Genomic DNA, 18987 nt, shown 5'->3' with positions numbered 1-18987 from the left:
TGTAGTTCGAGCGCCAAGGACGGCCTCGCGGCGGGGCGGGGGACGCAGTGGCTCGGGACTACAACTCCCGGCATGCCCCGCGCTGGGGCGTGCCCAGCCTGTGGCGCCGGGAGGCTGTGCGATGGCGGCAGGTTTGTAATACAAGAGATGGGGGCGACGGCTGGAGTCGAGTGTTGCTGTGGAAGCGGCTTGAGGTGCGACGCTGTTGCTGCCGCCTCGGTACCTGTGAGGGGCTCCGGGTTGGAGCTGTCGCGGTACGGGTGGCTCGGGGAGCGGCGGGCGCTGGGGGTGTCCTGTGTGCGGTGCCGCGGGCTGGGGCGGTGTCCGTGTCCGCGGGGCGCGGGGGGAGGCACCGGGCCTGGCCCCTCGGCTGTGCTTGTCTCCACACCGGAGACCTTTTGGGGTTCCCTTCGTCCCTGCTTGCCATCCCGGGGTGGGTCAGCTTCAGCCCTGCTCATTGAGGTGGCGCGGAGGTGCTGCTGCCCGTAGACTTCAGGGGGAGCTTTAAATCGGCAGACTGCCTCGAAGAGTCTCCAAAAGGTGACAGGAAAAATAGCATGTGAGCCCTATCGGCTTGAGTTTGCTGATGCAGGAATCTGCACCCCGCTGGGAAACTTTCAGCAGCGTCTTAAAACAGAAGGCAGCTGAAAAGAATTTTCCTAAGGGAATTTTGCTGTTTCTCGTAGTCACAAGTTTCTGTCGAAAAGCATAAGCCCCTTTACAGCGGGAAAACAAAGCAAGAGCCGGCACGAACTGATCTCTGGGGAACAAGGAAGCTTTGTGAAGTTATTTTCTGATCATCAGGACTGTTGGGCCTGGGCTGCTGTGTCTGTCTGTCCATTGTCCTCCGGGCTCCTCTGTGTTCCTGGGGACACCCCGTGTGCCCAGGCAGAGGGAATGGCCCTGGGAGCAACCGGAGGTGACAGGGCTGAGTGGTCAGGCTCTTGCTGCCACATCAGCAGCAGTTCTGTCTCCTTTTCTTCCTAAGTGAGGAAATCATGTTGAGTCTCCAATCTACCTGAATTCGTTAATAGAATGTCCCGAGTTGGAAGGGACCCACAAGGATCATTGAGTCCAACTCCTGTCCCTGCATATAACAACCCCACAGTTCACACCATGTGGCTGAGGGTGTTGTCCAGTCTCTTCTTGAACACTGTCAGGCTTGGGGCCTCCCTGGGGAGCCTGTTCCAGTGCTCCACCACTCTCTGGGGAAAGAACCTTTTCCTAATGTCCAACCTAAACCTCCCCCAGCACATCTTCCTGACATTCCCTTGGGTTCTGTTATTGGTCACTAAAGAGAAGAGTTTGGCACCTGCCCTTCCTTCTCCCCTTGTGAGGAAGCTGTAGACCGCAATGAGGTCTCTTCTTAGTAGTCTTTTCTCCAGGCTTATGTTTTATGATACTTGTAGGAATTTTGTTACCACTGAAACTTTGCAACCTTCGATCTCTTTTATTTTGGATGGATTCAAAAGGCAGCAGCTGCTTGGGAGGGAGAAGCTAACAGCCAGCGTGATTGTAGAGTTTCCATGAGAAACTAAGGAAGACACAAAAATTTTAAGTGCTGCATTGAAATATGTGCAGTAAAATGTCTGTATTTAGATGGACATATTTGAAACTTTGTATTAATACGAAGGTCCTATGAGGGAATTGTCTCTTTCAACTCCTCAAATCACCTCTCTTCTTTTGTTGCAGGCACTTTAAAATAATTGTTAATCCCTCTCTGTACTCCTGAAGAGGCTATTATACACAGCTTGACAGTATTAGCTGCACTCAAATAAATAATAAGATTAAAAGTTGGATTATGTTGACTTCTTGCACAGGAAGTGTGTGTTACTAGTTGTCAAAATTGTTTCTATTGCCTAGGGAAAAGCAGATTGTGACTTACTTTTATAAATACACCAGGCTGGTTATAAGAGGGCAACTTTCTTTTACTGGGAGTTTGTTATTGTAGGTTTCTTATTTTGTTTATCTGCTTATATTTCTAGGTGTTAAAAGTATGTAGCCATCCACACCAAATACCTGGAACTTTGGAAGATTTACTGTCCTAACACTACATAACATAACATTGTTATGTTAATGCTACATCAGCAAATAAATTGGAGTACAATTTGCAAGATGCCAACTGTTGAAGATCTGAATATTGAACAAAACTTCATTGCACACTGGATGTCTGATAGTTCCCGTGCTGGAGTCTTACTAGATCCTAGTTTTACTGGTTTGAAAATCAACACAGAAAATTTGTTATCTGGACTTGAAAACATCACAGCTTTCCCTGCTGAAGTGTCGCAGCATTCGGACAGCTGTTCCGTAAGTGATGACTCCTTGTGTGAAGAAAAGTCTGGCAGCTCTTGTACACTTCAGCAATGTACCACTGAAACATCTTTTCCAGCAGCATATAATGTAGAAGCCTCTAAAACAGACTTTGCCCATGGTGAGGTGGATGGTCAGAATAAATCCGATCGCAGCGATCCACTCCTGCAAAAGGTTGAACAGGTAAAGGTTCTAGAACTCCTTGATGTGCAAGAAGTAAGACTTTTGTTTGTTGGGTTGGTTTGGGTTTGTTTTGGTTTGGTTTGTTTTTTTTTTGTTTCCAGCATATGATTTGTCATACCTGAAAGTAAGCAAACTCTTTGCAATGTATAGAACACAGCAAGCTTAAAGAGCAAGTCCTAAGTCACAGTTATGTGTGCATTAAAGTTGGTGTGCAGTTATTAAGAGTCTAACTTAATTTGTTTCCAGCTGGCACAGATTCCAGTTTACAATGAAATTGCATTCAGTGGCAGTGCACTTGTTCTCAAGATGTCTTTTTCTGGAAAGGTGCACGCAGTTTTACGATGTTCAATTGTTTCTTCACTTGAAGCTGTGGAAATGGGGTGCTGGTTGTTACAGTGTTAGTACTTCACCACAGATATTCTCAACATGGTGAAGTTGTATGTCGTATCTATAGCAACATCCTCTGTTAGTTCTCAAAGTAGGTATGTACACCCATATACCTGCTTCTGTTTACATGAAGGGAGACGTTAGTGTTTGATGTGATGAAGTATCCAAGACTTTGGGACAAAAAGGCCTGGAATTACAATGTTGTGATGTTATTGTTTTTTTCCAATACAAGCATGTCAGTTGATCTGCTGTAATGGGGTACACATTTGGTCACAGCACTTCCCAATTACTAGATGTATGTATCGTGTTAGCTGAAAGTGTTCAGGGGTGCTTTAATAGATCTTGCTGTTGAGGATTAAGAACTCGCCTCCTGTCCACTCTGCTAGCAGCTACCTCAGCACAAATCCCCATGTCCGTTCACTGAAGTGTGGGGTGTGTGTGTGTGTGTGAGGCTCTAGAGTACAATTCTACAACTTATCTGATGCTATATAAGTTTTTTCTTCCATTTTACATTATAGGAATATATGTATTTACTTTTTTGGTATTGTCAGCAGTGTCAGACAGTGGCTAAATGACAGATGTTAGGTGATTGAATGGTATCATAAGAAGAATTGTTAAGTTTCCTGTCTTAGAAAGTTATTGACAGTTTAATATATTATAAAAAAAAATCTGATGCTTGTAGTGGCAAATGTAGTTTTGGATGTATGAGATCTTTTTCAGTTTGGTTTTCTGAGGGTATTATGAGAACAGGTAGAAGTACGATGTTTTTAATAAATCAAGTTGGAGATGAGACTTAGTGATCAAGATCCAAAGATCACTTGGCTCACAGCTTCGACTTGCATAGTTCTTACTTCTGTTTTCGCTGAAAATTTAAGGGACTACAAGGAGAATTCAAGCGAAATTTTCTTACCTGTTGGATGACAAGTGTGGTCCAACTGTTGATCTGTGGAAGGATTTCACCAGGCCTCCTGTCTCTCCTTTGAAGGAGTTGGAACTAGCACATATGCATGTGCTGGAGATACAGGGATAGGCTTAGAGGCCCACCACTTGTTGCTGGGATTTGATAGGGTACAGAATGCCATTCATATGGCCCTCGAGGCTGGCCTTGAGGCAGGGCCAAGGACTCCTGCTACACAAGAAAATGAAGACTGGATTGCTGAATGTAGTCAGTCTTTTAATTCCTTTTTATTTCAGACAACTTAATGAGTCTTAACGTTCTCCAGTGCTCTTTTTCCACCCCCCACTTGGTCCTCTGTGAGATCTTTGACAGAAAAAAGTGCAACACACTTTTTTCTAAAGCTTTAATTATTATGAAGTATTTAATATTTTAATAAAACCACTGCATAGTAGAAGTTAATGTTAAAAGAGCGGAATTTGAATGTTTTCTTATGCAGCAGAAATGAGTGTTCTCATTCCTATTGTTTCCAGATTGGTCAATTAAAACTAGTGGAACTGCTAATTGGGCAAACTGGAAATAACATGTGCATTCACAGATTAAAAACCAAACAAACAAACAAACACCAAAAACCAACAAAAAACCCCCAAAAAACCAAAAACACACCAACCAAAATTTTCTTTACTATAGCATTTCATATTCTTAATTCTTTCGTATTACACTTACCTGATAGAACACCTTTAAAACAAGAAATACTCATTGTCTTGATGATACTAATTGTGTGGTACATTCTAAGTAAACCTGTTGTCTAACACATTTATTTTTTTATTTGAAAAGCTGAAGGAATTGCAACAACAGAAACGGGAACAGCTAAGGAAACAACACATAGAGCAGCTTCAAAGGCTGATGGACGAGCGGCAGAAGCTACTTAGCATGGTGACTGGCCAGACAGCAGCTCTTGGTAAGTTGAGAAAGACACCATATGCCATACTTTGAGTAAACCAAAGAATTTAATCTCATTTTCTAGTTAAAATCTGAAAGAGTCTTCAGTGTTCTTCATCTTAAGACTACTTAATTAATCAAAGGTGAATGCTGTATTGCTTCAGTGACTGATCGTTGAGTGCTGCTCTAGAAGGAACACTGTCTTGTTTTTATGAAATTCCAACTGTAATGGTAACTTGATCAATTTGTGCTATGATGGGAGCCCTTGTTTTGAAGAAAGTATGTTAAGTATAAAAGACAGTGTAAAACAAACAATTGATTTCATTTCTGATTAGCTGTTTGTCAGTACTTTTGATTGCTTTAAGCAGTCACTGTATTCAAATTAAGTGGTCCCTATTTGTTTGTGCTCGTGCATCATGTGATGAACTGGACTAGACTGAGGAGCTCATCTGTATTGAAAAAACAAACATTTGTAACCTGTATCAGTTTTCCAGTCTTGTTTGCTGTGTGCAAAGGGAGGGGGCAGTGCTGGGCTGGAAAAAGCTTTTGGAGTTGAGCAGGGGTATTCTCTTTTCTTGGCAGTATCAGTCCAACCTGACTTAGGTGAAGATATTTCTTTCACTCTGCCTACCTGAGAAAATGAATTTAGGGCTTAGCATTAAGAGAACAAAATCCAGATTGCCTAATCACTTATTCAGTAATGTAAGAATGGAGGCTGGGTGATTGGTCTTGCCTTTCAGTGCCATTTCTTTTCTCCTGTGGAAAAGTGGTGTTGTAATACAAATACAATGACACAGCCATTGTTTTCTTTTAATTTCAAGGCTGTATTCTAATGGCTAAAAGTCAAAAGCTAGGACCTGGGTATTCAGTTGACTTTAACAACTTAACACCAGTTGCCATCATCTGGGTGTCAGAATCACTTTGGAGACAGCGCTTATGCTCTGTTTCTCAACATACACAAGACAGTTACTTTACAAAAGTTAAACAACAAGGAATGCACCTCATCTTTGAAAAACAGTCTTTCGGGAGTCTGTCAGTCTGTGAGAAACAAGGTTTAAAAATGAGGGAGGCAAATATATTACTGGTTAGTCATTTATAGAAAGATAACTTGGTATGTGGTGGGGTTTTTTTCCCCTTGTAGATGTTGAGCATTGTGAGGATTTTATACAAGTGTTGGTTTACTTGATTTGTTGATTGGTGTAGTGACAGCTTCCAGACCTCAGAGTGTTCCTGTTGATGTCCATGTGAGTTTTGTTAGAAGCAGCACGAGGAAAAAAATGAAGTTCTTCTCTCTGTATGAAATGCTTGTCTGTTTTAGGAAAAAGAAATATAATCTTTACTGCTGGAGTTTATGTATGATAAAGACTGGGAAAACAGCAAATAATGACAGATATTGGATGGCTGAATTGTCTGGGCTGAACTGTACCCACATTTTCATATGGCAAATGGAAAATAACAATCTCTCCAGGGATATCGAATGTGTTCAGCCCAGCTCTATTCGGAGGATTAGTAACTGAACTGGAATGAGGAGTCCAGATGGGTTGAGAAAGAGATCCTGTTGTATGACTAAAAATTATTTGTACATCAGAAGCAATGTGCTGGAGTTCTTTATCTTTCCTCCTCTCAGTTTTACCGTTGGCACCAGCATGACTACTGTGCTGCCGTGGTTGCATTAGTGGTTTTAGTTCTGATCTAGCAAATTAATAAGGTTGCTGAAAAATCTGGTTTTGGTGAAAAGGTATGAGATAGCATTTCATCATACTTCATACCAGCTTTAAAGCTTTTAATCAGAGGGCTTGGTCTAAGCAGATGTGAAAGGATAAGTTGATCTTAATTCATACATATATACATGCAAAACAGAAGCTTGATAAGAGAGCCCTTCAGTACAGCAAACATCCAAATTTGTTCAGTTCTTTTATTTATAAGCTATGAATTCACAATAGCAAAGAAGATGAACAATCAGAGATATTTAAGGTCTCTGGAAAATGTTTAATACATAATTGGATGTTCCTTGAAAAAAATAAAAGCTTGAATTCAAATAAGAATTAACTTGGGGAAATCTGAGGACTATTTTTTGTAGAAATTCAGACTACATTATGATGAAGCTCTCTTCTGGTTTTAATCTGACCTGAATGCTGCTTAAAGTAAGAGCTGAAAACTAATTTGTTGTTAGGGAGGAAAAAAAATTCTATTGATTTTGCAGGAAAAAACATATGGTGTCCAGAACAAAAGATGGAAATACTAATGGACAGTGAAGATCATCATATTGATCCTTTACGTGTGGAAAGTGCAGATCTGTCTGAAAATTCCAGCAGAGGAAAACATTTGTGGACTAATACAGAGGAAAGGTAATTCAGACCATTATTGTGCTGTTTTTATCAAGTAGATAATGCAGGTTTGGTTGAATTCTGAGTCCTGGTTTAAAGAGTCTGATATTCTCAATGTATGTAGTTTTCTCAACCAAAGATGCCATTTTGCTCGGTACTGCGGAGACCTGTAGTAAGAGAGGCTCTACCTTGAAATTGCTTATGCTGTGAAAAATGTGAAGTTGTGTATTGGCTGAAGAGGTGTGTGCAGCCTGGGGTAATGATAATTCAGAAGCACCTTTTAGTATAGGCTTGGTATATAAGTAGTTATAATTACTGTTCCAAATTTGATTTAGTACAATCCCCTATCCACTGTTATGTGGCAAAAGTGGTAATATGAAGGAGTGTAAGGCTGTGACTTTATTTCCAGGAGTTATGTTTGTTTAAATATCTGTTTATGGCTAAGAAGAAACAATGGTGCTTGTGCCAGAAGCCTTCTTGTATAAAAGCTTTGTTTATGGAGCTGATGGAACAGAAGGAGTGGCTGACATTGTTTTAAAGCTCTGCCTTATCTGCCAGCTCATCACAAAAGCAAGACAGGCTTGTTCCAGGCTGCGGTGGGTTGAGCCCAGCCAGCACAACTAAGTACCCGCTGAGTTGCTTGCTCGCCCTGTCCCCCAGAGCAGAATGGGAGAGAGTATCAGAGGAGCCAACTCAAGAAAACTTGTGGGTTGAGATAAAAACACTTTAATAACTAGAGGAGAAAGGGAGGGAAAAAAACCCACAAAGATGTGAAGACTGTCCCTCTCCACTTCTCACAAACAGATAGATGCCCGCTTTGGCCTCTGAGCAACAGCTACTTTTGGAAGAGCACGCCCCCAGTTTTTACTGCTGAACATGATGTTACATTGCATGGAATATCTGTTTGGTCAGTTGAGTCAGCTGTTATGGCTGTGTCACCCCTCTCAGCCACTTGCCCACCCTCAGCCTACTTGCTGAGGGCAGGGGAGCAGCATGAAAATGCAAAGAAAGCTTTGAGCATCAAAATAATGTTCAGTAACAGCTCAAACATTGGTGTCCTGTCAAGACCATTGTAGTCACAAATCCAAACCACAGCACCATATGGGCTGCTGTGAAGAAAGCTCACTCCGTTCCAGCCAGACCCGGCACCAGGATGTGAAGGAGCTGAAGCATCAAAGAGAGATAAGGAACACAATCTCAGTGTCATTACTGAGTAAGAAGGTGGTTCTGTAGAGATTGGCAGTATGAGCAAAATATGAGTGAAAGTTTGGTGGTCTGGGCAGAAGAAAGGCAGTGAAAGAAGAAACAGCAAAACCTGCATATGGTAACTAAAGCAGGGGTTTGATAAACTGTTTCTCAGAAGATCAACAGCTAGTGTTACAATGCATTTCTCAGATGAACTTTGATACTTAATGACCAAAGTACCTCATAATTTTTCATCTTTTATGTGACTACACCTTAGGTATTTGAATAGCAGTGACCTTTAACATAGTTATTTTATATAGAAGTGTTAGACTTTTTTTTTTTTTTTTTTAAATTCCACTAGACCTATTAAAGCTGTGATTCAGGAGAAGAAACAGACATTTGAAGAATTCCTGGAAGAACAGATAAAACTAGAGGAGCAACGACTGGAGCAAAACCATAAGTTACAGGTTTGTGGGGTTTTTTGGTGTTGTGTTTGTTTGTTTGTTTAAATTAATTGTTCTTTATAGGTTGTGTCAAGATGCAATAGGTGCTTTAAAAATGTACAAGGAAGACTCTAGCATCAAAAGCTAATACTGAAAACAATATTCACGTTCTTAAAAGTAATACAATAAGCCCCTAATATTTCACTTTTTTACAATGTCTTCAGAAATTCAGTAGAAATGTCGTATATAAATTTGTACTCGTATATGGGGTTTATGTGAAGAAATCTTTAAACTGTGTAAGGGGCTTTCTAACGTTTTGCATTTTACTTTTCCTTACCCCTTTTCAGCAGACAAATGGATCAACCAATCAAAAACCAGTGATTAAACGACCTTTCCTGAAAAGAGGAGAAGGCTTAACAAGATTCACTAATGCCAAATCTAAAATTACAAAACTTGGAGAAAACACTCCAAAATTTCAACCAAGGGCTTCAGATAACAGAAATGTTAAAGTGGACAGATCACAAATACAGAAAAAAGCTATGCCTCCTGGCAAAGAACAGGTTTCTGAGAACCCTCCTGCACCATGTAAAAAATATAACAATCCCAATAAAGCAAAACTTTGTGCTATTCAGAAGACCCTGGTACTCAGGAATCACAATGGAAAAAATATCTTACCATTAGAAATGAGAATGCACCCAGGGAAAAATCATGATGGACAGATGAGAGATTCTTTCCCACCAGATATTAACAACAAAACAGAAAATAAAGAGAGCGCAGTAGAATTTGCTAAGCCTAATTCTGGCAAAATTGGAAACTACGTACCTGGCACAGAAAAGCCTCAGTTGTCTCATGAGCTGGCAAGTGCCTTTTCTAATTCTAAATGTCCTATAGGTCAACCTGTAAAAGACTCAGAACTGTCTTTTGAAGTTTCATTTCAGAATAAGCTGGAAAACTGGGAAAAGGAAAAAGAAAAAGAGAATCTAGAGTTGGATGAATTTTTGTTTCTAGAACAAGCTGCAGATGAAATATCTTTCTCAAGTAATTCCTCATTTGTGCAAAGGATCTTAGATCAAGATCAGCAAACTTTAAAAGGCCGTAGAATGTCTTCTACCCCTATCAAGGCAAAACAGCAGCAAGTAAAGGTGCTGGCTGTTGAACTCATAAACAAGAGAAACAAAAAGGCAGACTGTATGACGCAGGGAAATACAAATGATAGAGCAATTATGCATACAGTCTCAAATCCAGGAACAGCTTTCAGAACGAAGGACAGTGTAATACTTTCAGCTTCTTCCATGACAGCAGCTCCTGTTTTAAAAAGTAATCAATGGATTGTAAATGAAGATGAGAGTGAGGGCAATGGTGATACTACTACAGATTCTGAGAGTGAATTTGAGACCACATTAAAGCATGAAGATGCTAAGACACCCTTTGTGAGGCATACAGAAACTGATCCAGAATTTTTTGAATATGGACATTCTGCTACAGACATTAGCAAAGAAAACAAAAATGGCGGTGCTGACCTTGGCTTGTCAGACAAAGATTGCAGTGCACTGTCAAAGCAGAAGACTAGAAGAGCTTCAGACCATCAGAGAACCATGTCCTGTATAAGTAGGAATAAGTTTGAGTTTGATGATGAAAGAACGTGGAGTGATCTTGATGAAAATTACGGTAACAGTGATTTACCTGAGAAATATACCAAAGTACCTTTACAGATGGATTTTTCCAGTGAGAATGATACAACGATCCCAGATAAAGCAATAAAGAGAAAAGTTGCTGCAAAGAGGGGAGATGAAATGTCCAGAGAATCTGCAGTGGACAGTGATTCAAATGGACCTCCTGCATCAAACCTGATGATGAAACTGTTTCCTTCACTGAGACCGAAACAGAAGGCAGGCTGTCATTCAGAGAGTGAAATCAAATCAAATGTGGAACCAGAGCCAGGAGGTGAGAGAACAGCAACTGGTAGGAAATGTTGAAGAAGACATATGTTACAAGTCTTCCCTTCTAGTGCTTAAGCTGCAACCTGACATTACACCGAAGAGTGTTAAGTACAAGACTTCTGCTGCAGGCAGTGGCCCTCTTCTCACCTTTCATCTCCTCTCCTGGTTGCATGTCTGATGTCAAATGTAATCATTATGCAGCTTGCAGAATAAGTACAATCAGTGAAAACTTTTTGCCTCCCCCGGAGGCTAGTTTTCTGTCAGACCAGCTATTGAATCAACTTCATCTGGAGTTTCTTGATCACTGTTTCCAAAGTGTCAAAGGCGGGCTGAAAGCAAAGTGGTGCCTCCCATTCCAGTGACAGTGTGCATTTACACCCCAGCAGGGTAATGCTCTGCGCTTGGTCCCCTTATAAAATACAAGGAGGCGACATCCCTGTCTGGGTTTTCTGACAGTAGTATGGTATCTAGAGAGTTCATATGGATTATGGGAAACATGGCTTCATTTTTCTGCTTTGTCCAAGTTGATTTTGAATATATGGTTATAGTCTGGGGAAGGAGTACCCCTAAAAGCTCCTCTTCTCTGTAAGGTGGTGAGATCTTGGTTTCAAACTCTGTTCCACTTAATGTTTAGGATTTTGTTTAGGTTTTTATGAGAAGTGCATATGAAATGCACGAGAATTGATTTTGTAGGGTTATCTAAAGATGCCTGCTAGATATTGCTTGCAGGAAGAGGGGTAGGTTTTTGTTTTGTTTTGTTTTGTTTTTACTGAGTCTCAGAGCATTTAAGAGTGGAGGAGGCAACTACCTACACTGCACCATCAATATTTAGGGTCTTCTCTTGCTTACTCAGAAGTGCATTCTTAAAATCCTGGGAGAGTTAAGTACTGACTGAACAGGAAACTGGGATGGCAAAAAAGTCCACAAATCCTATTATTGGCCTCTGCAATAGATTTCACATTGGTGATGGGTGTGAACAGACTTTGTGAATAAAACTTGAAAAAACTTCAACCATAAACTTTCCTGTTTGATGCTTGGCCTTTATACCTTTGTTTAATTTCTCCAGCTTGACATGAAGCCCTTCACATTCCAATTCCTAATATATATTTAGTTCTACAGAGATGATAGATATACTCAGTATTTGAGTAAATAGTGCAGAGTGCTTTAAAATGTCACTTCTGTGTTATTTGAATAGCAGGGTTTTTTTTTTTTTGCAATACTACTACTATCTCTAAAATACTATTTTTTTTTTTTTTAACTGATGTGTGGTAATTGCCTCCTTCAGTCTTATGGATGCCGATTAGATAACTTGCATGTGGCTGTTCTTTGACAGGAAACACAGTTCCATCCCAGGTGCTGAGGGAGAGACTCACTGAATTGGAAAACGAAATAGAGAGATTCAGAACTGAAAACACAACTCTGACTAAACTCCGTGAAGAAAGAGAGCATGCCTTGGCAAATTTCAGGTAATTTTTAATTGAAACATTTTGGTGCATTCACTTACACAGTATGTTCAGACTATCATAATGTCCAATTACCAACAGCACAGGTAAATAATTGATGTGTTCAGTTACAGTGGAGACATAGGTCAAGAAACTGATTGTTTCTCTATGTATATTAAACTGTAGTTATGACTCACACACAAATTGTAATATTAGGAACCCCTGCTAGATTAATAAGATATCTTTGAAGGCTTCATTTAGGAGAATTTTGTTCTGAGTGATAACACAGTCCTAAACTGGTCTTGCAAAACTGATCTTCATGCTAACATGATTGATTGATTTTCCTTTGGATTGGAGAATATTTTAATTTGAACTGGGGGATTTACAAGTGACATACAGAGCAGAATAATCATCTCTGGTGACTTCAATATGGCATACCCTACCAAAGTCACTTCTGTTTTGTTTGGAAACGGCATCATGTTGTTGGCTAATGTTTAATTTGTGACCCCCTGCTGTTAGCAGATTCTTTTCCCGGGTACTTTTGGGGGAACAGTGTTCTACTCCTTTGAAGAATGTTGGGCGATTTTTAGCCAAAGCTTTGTTAAATTCAGGATTGCTTTTGTGACTAGAAAATATCGAACCATTAATTGTTGGACTTCAAGCTAGCCATGTGACAATTCTTACTCCTTAAATAAGTAATACCATTTTATAGGTAAGTCTTCCTGGGGGTAACAGGTGCTGGGTTGGAATCAGTGACCACAAAATTCAGTCTCTTCATTTTCTTCCTTAAAATCCAGATTTGAAGTAGTTCTGGGCTAAAACAAAACTTTGTTTTGTAATTGTAGGAAGGAAGTGGCAGAGTTTCAACAGCAGAAAGCCCAAGAACTGGCTGCAATAGAAGAATACAAAAAAAAGGAAATGAAAAAACTGCAAAAGGAGCGTAAAGTTTTTGAAAAATATACCACAGAAGCTAAAGCAATTCCAGATAAAAAAGAACGTGATGAAATTCAGGTATAAAATTGTGTTACTCTTCTAGTCCATACAGAAACACATTCATTTAAAGGCAGTTGAGAACAAAATTGTAACTTAATTGAAGGTTGCAAGTGATTTCAAGATGCAAACTGTTAGTAGAAATGGCCTGAGGAAGGAACTACAGTCTTCACAATGTTGTTTGATGGTTCAAAGGCAAAACCGCTGATGAGAAAATGTTTTTGTCGTGTTTCTGTACTTAAAAACTACTCCTGACTCTGGTAGAATGATCTTCAACTTTGATACAAAATTACTGCAGTTAAGTTGTAAGTTTTTATTCATGGTAGTGGATCAAAGTGCAGACTAGAACTGTATTTGAGTCTTATTCTGTCTATAACTTGTAGAGTAAGTGTAATAATCTATAATTTTCAAAGTTACATTTTCTTATTACTTGTAGGTCAGATGAAGAAATGAGACGTTTGTTCGTTCATTGTCAGGATGCAGGGTTCATGAGATGTATAGACAAGTCATATTAAACATCACACATGAATTTCCCTCTTCCTTTCCTACACGTTTTCCTTACGGAAGGTCAAAAGAGTGAACTAACATTTGCTTACCTGGCTTGGCACATTCACATGTGTTCTACGTGGTTGTGTCCTCCCTGTTTGCCTGTGCTGAGATTTTTGAAGGGTTCTCTCAAGGGTGGCCTTAAAGATCTCATGTTTCGTGGAATCATAGAATGGTTTGGATTGGAAAGGACCTCCAAAGGTCACCTAGTCCAACCCTCACTTTCTGTCTCCTACACTGTCTCAAGTGTATTTGTACTGGCTGATCTGTGAAGTGTAAAGGATGCCAAAAGGGCAATAGAGACACTTCCTGTGATTTAAGCTGACCTTATAATGTTGGGTGAAGTGAATAATATCTCTTCAGGGAAGAAAATTTCTTTCCTTTCACTTTTTGCCTGATTAAGCTGATCTTATTTTTTTGCCATTCTTGTGGGGTTTTTTTGTGCTCGTATTTCTAGTAGAATATCAAAATATTTTAATATATTAAAATATGAAAGCTCCTTAATTGATAAACATGCATTTTTCTAAGGCTTTAAAACAGCAGATTGCAGAGTTACAGGAAGATTTAAAACGAAAAGAGGCAAAATGGTCAACCACCCATCGACGCCTGAAAGATCAAATAGAAGTTTTAGTAAATGAGAATATGGAGCTAAAAGAAGAAGTCAAGATTATGGAGAGGTTTCGTCTAGAAGCCTGGAAGAAAGTAGAAGCTGCTGGAAGCAAGAGGAAAATAGAAAATTCTGGCACTCTAAAAAGAGCAGAATCTGTAAGTTATTGCTGGTTTAAATTCATCTGTGTGAACAGCCTGAGTTTTGGATCATAAATTTGGAATCAAGTAGCTACAACCTAGATGTTTAGTTTTAATGTACTGACCTTGGGACTCCAGTAGTGGTGACAGACACAGAATTTTCTTCATGTCACTTTCTCTCCAAATGTGCAGCATCTATTCTGTTGAGGAGCTCATCTTAGAAATTCAGAAGGAAACAATTATAAGATCATAGATTGGATCTACCCTGTGAACCTCTGCACCTTAAGGATCAACCAGACAAACCAGGCAGTTCACCTTTGTCTAAAGCAGTTATATTTAGTTTTGAAACTGCAACTGTTATTCTGGATTGCTTGCACCAAATTAACATTCTGCAGTTGTTGGTAGCGAGGCAGCAGACAGGGGAAGAATTCCTAAGTACAACTTGGGCTGCAGCACACAAGCCCTTCTGTTGGTTAAATCTCAAAAATTGATAGTTTGTGAAGAAATGCTGAATGAACAGCTACAAGTAAACGTCAGGTAAACTATGAATAATTTCCTTTCTTCTAGTGTCTACCAAACAGAGGCCTGAAAAGTCAAAGTGCATCTCTGCTTCTTCCAGTACAGAAGTACAGCAAGATAAATGGCAAAAGTTACTCACAGGCAAAAGGTATAAATGTTTGTCTAATCAGAGAATGCTTTAAAAGCAAATTAATGTGGAGTTTTCCTTTCATTAAAAAGAATGCATCACCAAGTGTGACAGTCAAAAGTAGGAAGAGAATAGTTGTATGGACCTGAGCATATGGGCAAGATTCTGGAGAGCACTGTGATGAGACCATTCAGGTCTTTTGGTCATGTTTGGTGCTCTGGGGTTTACCAGAAACTGCATTCTGTAATCCAAAATGGCATTAATCGTTGATGTTCTCCAGGCTGTGGATGCTGATTAGAAGGCCATATTGATAGCATTGGAACTGCTGTGTCTCTTCAGAACCCTCTGTGATCAGGATCTCTTATTGTATGGGCAGTGCTGTAGTGGTGTCCTTATTCACAGCTAAGAGCAAATGCTGTTGGCAGCCATACCCTTTCCTATGGAATAATCAGGTACCGAAAGTCACTGGAAGGTACTTTTTTGACACCTCTGGCAGCTCAGCTAACCGTTACCTGTTGAGGAATATCTTCCAGAACAGCAGCTCTTTCTGGTTTATTTTGGTAATCTTTCTGGCGTGCAAGGAGAGACACGGGAAAAGTCTGCCAATCAATCAGTTCCTGTTAAAAGGTTACATTAGTCTTCCTTTATTCATTGTAAGGCAGAAGCAACAATGTTGTCTAGATCCTGGGGGTGGGCAGGAAATTCCTTTGTAAATCTCTACAGAAATGAAATAGGAAAGTGCAAATATTAGGCCTGTTGTGATTCTTCAGTTGCAGCTTCTTGCCGACACATGAAACAATGACACACCCTAGCTGGCTTATGCTGATTCTTTTCATAAATATACTTTCCGTTTCTACTGCATGTAAATGTAGGTGTCCTGTGCAACTTGACTTCCTGTGTTAACACTTAAACTGTACTTTAATTTTACTGTCCAAATTAACTTTGTTACATGTATCTGAGTAGGAAAGCTTTCTAGAACATCTGCATCAGCACCTGCTAGTGACAGAAGCAACTCTGAGACAATGACAGCACTAGAAGATTCTTCTAGCACTTTTACGGGAGTAAGTTCTGTATCTTGCTTTAATTTTTAAGAGGGGAAACCTAAAATAAAACAATAGTTATTTGTATGTAAATGAACACCTGGAGGGTGACTGGTGAAGCTGTGGACTCAAATGCTATGCTCTTCAACCGCAATTTTATTGTCATACCAGAAAATGGCTAGGTAGGTAGTCAGTGCAGAATGTTTTACCTGTGTCTAGTAGTTGCAACATTCTTTGGCTGAGGAAAGAAAATAAAATCGTAATCTTATGCTCCCTTGAATTTTGCAAAATGTTACCTTTTGAGGGAGGGGGAAAAGATTTATTATGTTCCATAAAGGGAAACCGTGCAAGAATCTTGTAAACCATTGAATTAATTCTTACATTAAATGCTGGAGGCAGCATTCAGGTTTCATGAAACTTCATCAGTTGTTTCATACCTTGAAATGGATGCCTGAAGGCACCTGCACACTATGCTACAGCACAACACTGAATTCCACTCCAGTCCAGACTGCGGCTGACCACAGACAGTTATTGCCAAGTCTCAGTCTGCCTTACCACCCGAGTTATACTAGGAGCTACATAAACCCCAGACTGTGTTCATGCCTTCCTACACTTGTCTTCCTCCTCTGATGCTCGTTTCCTAAAATACCTATCAGCCTAGGAAAAAAAGACAAAAAAAAAAAAGTAAAAAGACAAAGCTTGATTTGAGTTTATGCTTAGTTATTGCTGTCATTTCAGGACACCTCTCCTAATGAAGCTAACGTGTCACTACCATCTGGACCTGCATTTACAGACAGTGAAGAGATAGAGAGAGAAACTGCTTATCCTGATGGGAAGGTAACATGAGAGCTTGGCACTCTGAAATTCCACAAGACAGCTGTTCTGGAAGTTGAATGAGAACGTGTGATGGCTCAATATTGACCACTCTGTAATGTATTCATTAGGTTGAAAAGGTTTTGAAAAATGGCTGTCACCTCATATTTTTCCCCAATGGGACATGGAAAAAAGTGGGTTCTGATGGGAAGACCATAACTATAACCTTCTTCAATGGGGATGTGAAGCAGGTTATGCCCGATCAAACAGTGGTATGTATCCTACATTGTCTGCACGTTTTCCATGCACATGTATACACACACACAGACACACAATTTCTCACTAGTTATGTTAAATCTGAACTGTTTTCTGCAGATTTATTATTATGCCGATGCTAAGACTACACATACTACGTACTCCGATGGCTTAGAGGTCTTGCAATTTTCAAATGGGCAAATAGGTAAAGAAATAATCCAGCCCAACCAACCCTTAAAATTGCTGCCCATATATACATACCTGCATTTATGTAATAAGCGTACTTTCTCAATTTCAGAAAAGCATTATCCTGATGGCAAGAAAGAAATTACATTCCCTGATCAAACTATTAAAAATTTATTTACGGATGGGCAAGAAGAAAGTATCTTTCCAGATGGTACTATTGTTCGTATCCAGCGGTAAGCTTTACCTTTTCAGGTACCCTGGCCTGTTGATGGGAAGGTAGCAGTTAGGGCTTACTGCCAAAGGCAGTATGCGGTGACAGATCTATTTCTATAAGTTTACATTTGAATAGATTGTATTGTGAACCTGGATTTACTGCTTGAAATGTCTGGGTTTTTTTTTTTTTTTTGGTAGCTGTAAGGAGACAAAGACTGATTACCTGTGTATTTTCGCATAGGCTAACCTGAGAGATTTTTGATTTGTCTGTAATCCTAGAGAACATATGAGAATATAGCTGGTGTGGCAATCAGGTCTGACATCCAAATGGACAGTGCTGAAACACGAAGTTTTAAACTTTTCTTGGACTGTTGCAGCAATAGATTTTGTGCAGAGAAAGTCCAATAGAGGCTCTCAAGTATAAAGAAGTTATATCAGTTTTGCAGAAACAAGTTTTTCAGTACCAGCCAGCCAGGATGATATTTAACAAAACAGGCTTTTCACAGTGTTATTTTTTTTAAAGTTCTTCCTTCATTTAGGCTTGCACATTTAATATTCGTTCTGAGATTAAGCTCAAGCCTATACATAGTCATTACAATGTTGTGGGTTTTTTTAAGTACTCACATACATTTATTTACTGCAGAGATGGAAGCAAAACTATAGAGTTCAATAATGGCCAGAGAGAACTGCACACCCCACAGTTCAAGAGACGGGAGTATCCAGATGGTACCGTCAAGACTGTGTATGTGAATGGACAGCAGGAAACAAAGTACGTCTCAGGGAGAGTAAGAATAAAGGACAAGGATGGTAACATTATCATGGACACCAAGTTGTAGGTAATGTCAAAACTGATGGAAGTGTTTGCATATCAGCAAAAATAATGTACATTCCTGTAAACAAGAAGAGAAACCCCTTGAAGCTTGTGTGTATATATTGTTTATAGTTTTCCTGACATAAATTTATTTTTCACTGGGTGTTACTACATCAGAGCTTTTTGTATTTTTTTTCCCTATTTCTACTTTTAAGCAGCAGTTGATTCAGTATTCTGTCATGTGTGGTTTAAAGGGTGTATTTTAAAATCAGCTGTCAATGAAAATTCATCAAACAGCAGTATATTACCTTTTTAGATGATTCCTCAATCCAAGTTAAGTTGTGCTGTTGGAACCCCTGTTTGGTGAAATACAGCAGGGGGCCAGATTTAAGAGTATGGTTCTCAGTCTACTTATTGCTTGACTTAAAAGAGTAAATGAATGGTAGCACTCCTTTTCAGTTAATCTAAGGCTATTGTTCTTCCCTCATAATCTTATTTTTTTCTTAATCTCACAGTTAAGAGGCAATAGCATTAGCAGACCCCAAGCTCTGTTCTGTAAACTGCTCTTCTATATTAATAAGGCCAGGACAGGTGAGACTATGGGACAGTTTAATGCTCCAAGCTACTCAGAAATGGGGCAGGAAATACCAGAAACCAAGGCCATCTCATCCTATTCTTCCACCTAA

At 39.7% G+C, this 18987-nt stretch overlaps 1 protein-coding gene across 5 annotated transcripts; it reads left to right on the top strand.

Annotated features, from left to right (window-relative positions):
- The first annotated feature begins 68 nt into the window (after nucleotides 1–68).
- Nucleotides 69–18539, top strand: CPAP (centrosome assembly and centriole elongation protein). Of its 5 annotated transcripts, none has more exons than XM_071803951.1 (16): nucleotides 69–131; nucleotides 1986–2493; nucleotides 4613–4736; nucleotides 6921–7065; nucleotides 8591–8696; nucleotides 9020–10616; nucleotides 11946–12078; nucleotides 12900–13065; nucleotides 14119–14355; nucleotides 14905–15004; nucleotides 15947–16044; nucleotides 16762–16860; nucleotides 16968–17108; nucleotides 17212–17296; nucleotides 17390–17510; nucleotides 18134–18539. In XM_071803951.1, the coding sequence occupies exons 2-16, from the start codon at nucleotides 2071–2073 to the stop codon at nucleotides 18324–18326; spliced, it is 3768 nt and encodes a 1255-aa protein (XP_071660052.1). In that variant the 5' UTR covers nucleotides 69–131; nucleotides 1986–2070; the 3' UTR covers nucleotides 18327–18539. The 5 variants fall into 5 exon arrangements, with proteins under 5 accessions (XP_071660052.1, XP_071660055.1, XP_065687343.2 ...); XM_071803954.1 differs by having other exon boundaries at nucleotides 99–194; nucleotides 9023–10616; XM_065831271.2 differs by having other exon boundaries at nucleotides 99–194.
- The last annotated feature ends 448 nt before the right edge of the window (nucleotides 18540–18987 follow it).

This window comes from Patagioenas fasciata, chromosome 1 (genome assembly GCF_037038585.1).
Source record: "Patagioenas fasciata isolate bPatFas1 chromosome 1, bPatFas1.hap1, whole genome shotgun sequence".
NCBI classification, from domain to species: domain Eukaryota; kingdom Metazoa; phylum Chordata; class Aves; order Columbiformes; family Columbidae; genus Patagioenas; species Patagioenas fasciata.
The sequence above is the reverse complement of the archived record's forward strand: the minus strand, read 5'-3'. Positions and strand labels throughout refer to the sequence as shown.

Excerpts from the sequence above, each read along its gene's own strand:
- CPAP (XM_071803951.1), top strand. The coding sequence starts at position 2,071 with ATGTTAATGCTACATCAGCAAATAAATTGGAGTACAATTTGCAAGATG. Across the intron at positions 17,109-17,211 it reads TTATGCCCGATCAAACAGTG|ATTTATTATTATGCCGATGC; the intron begins GTATGTATCCTA and ends TGTTTTCTGCAG. Across the intron at positions 17,511-18,133 it reads ACTATTGTTCGTATCCAGCG|AGATGGAAGCAAAACTATAG; the intron begins GTAAGCTTTACC and ends TATTTACTGCAG.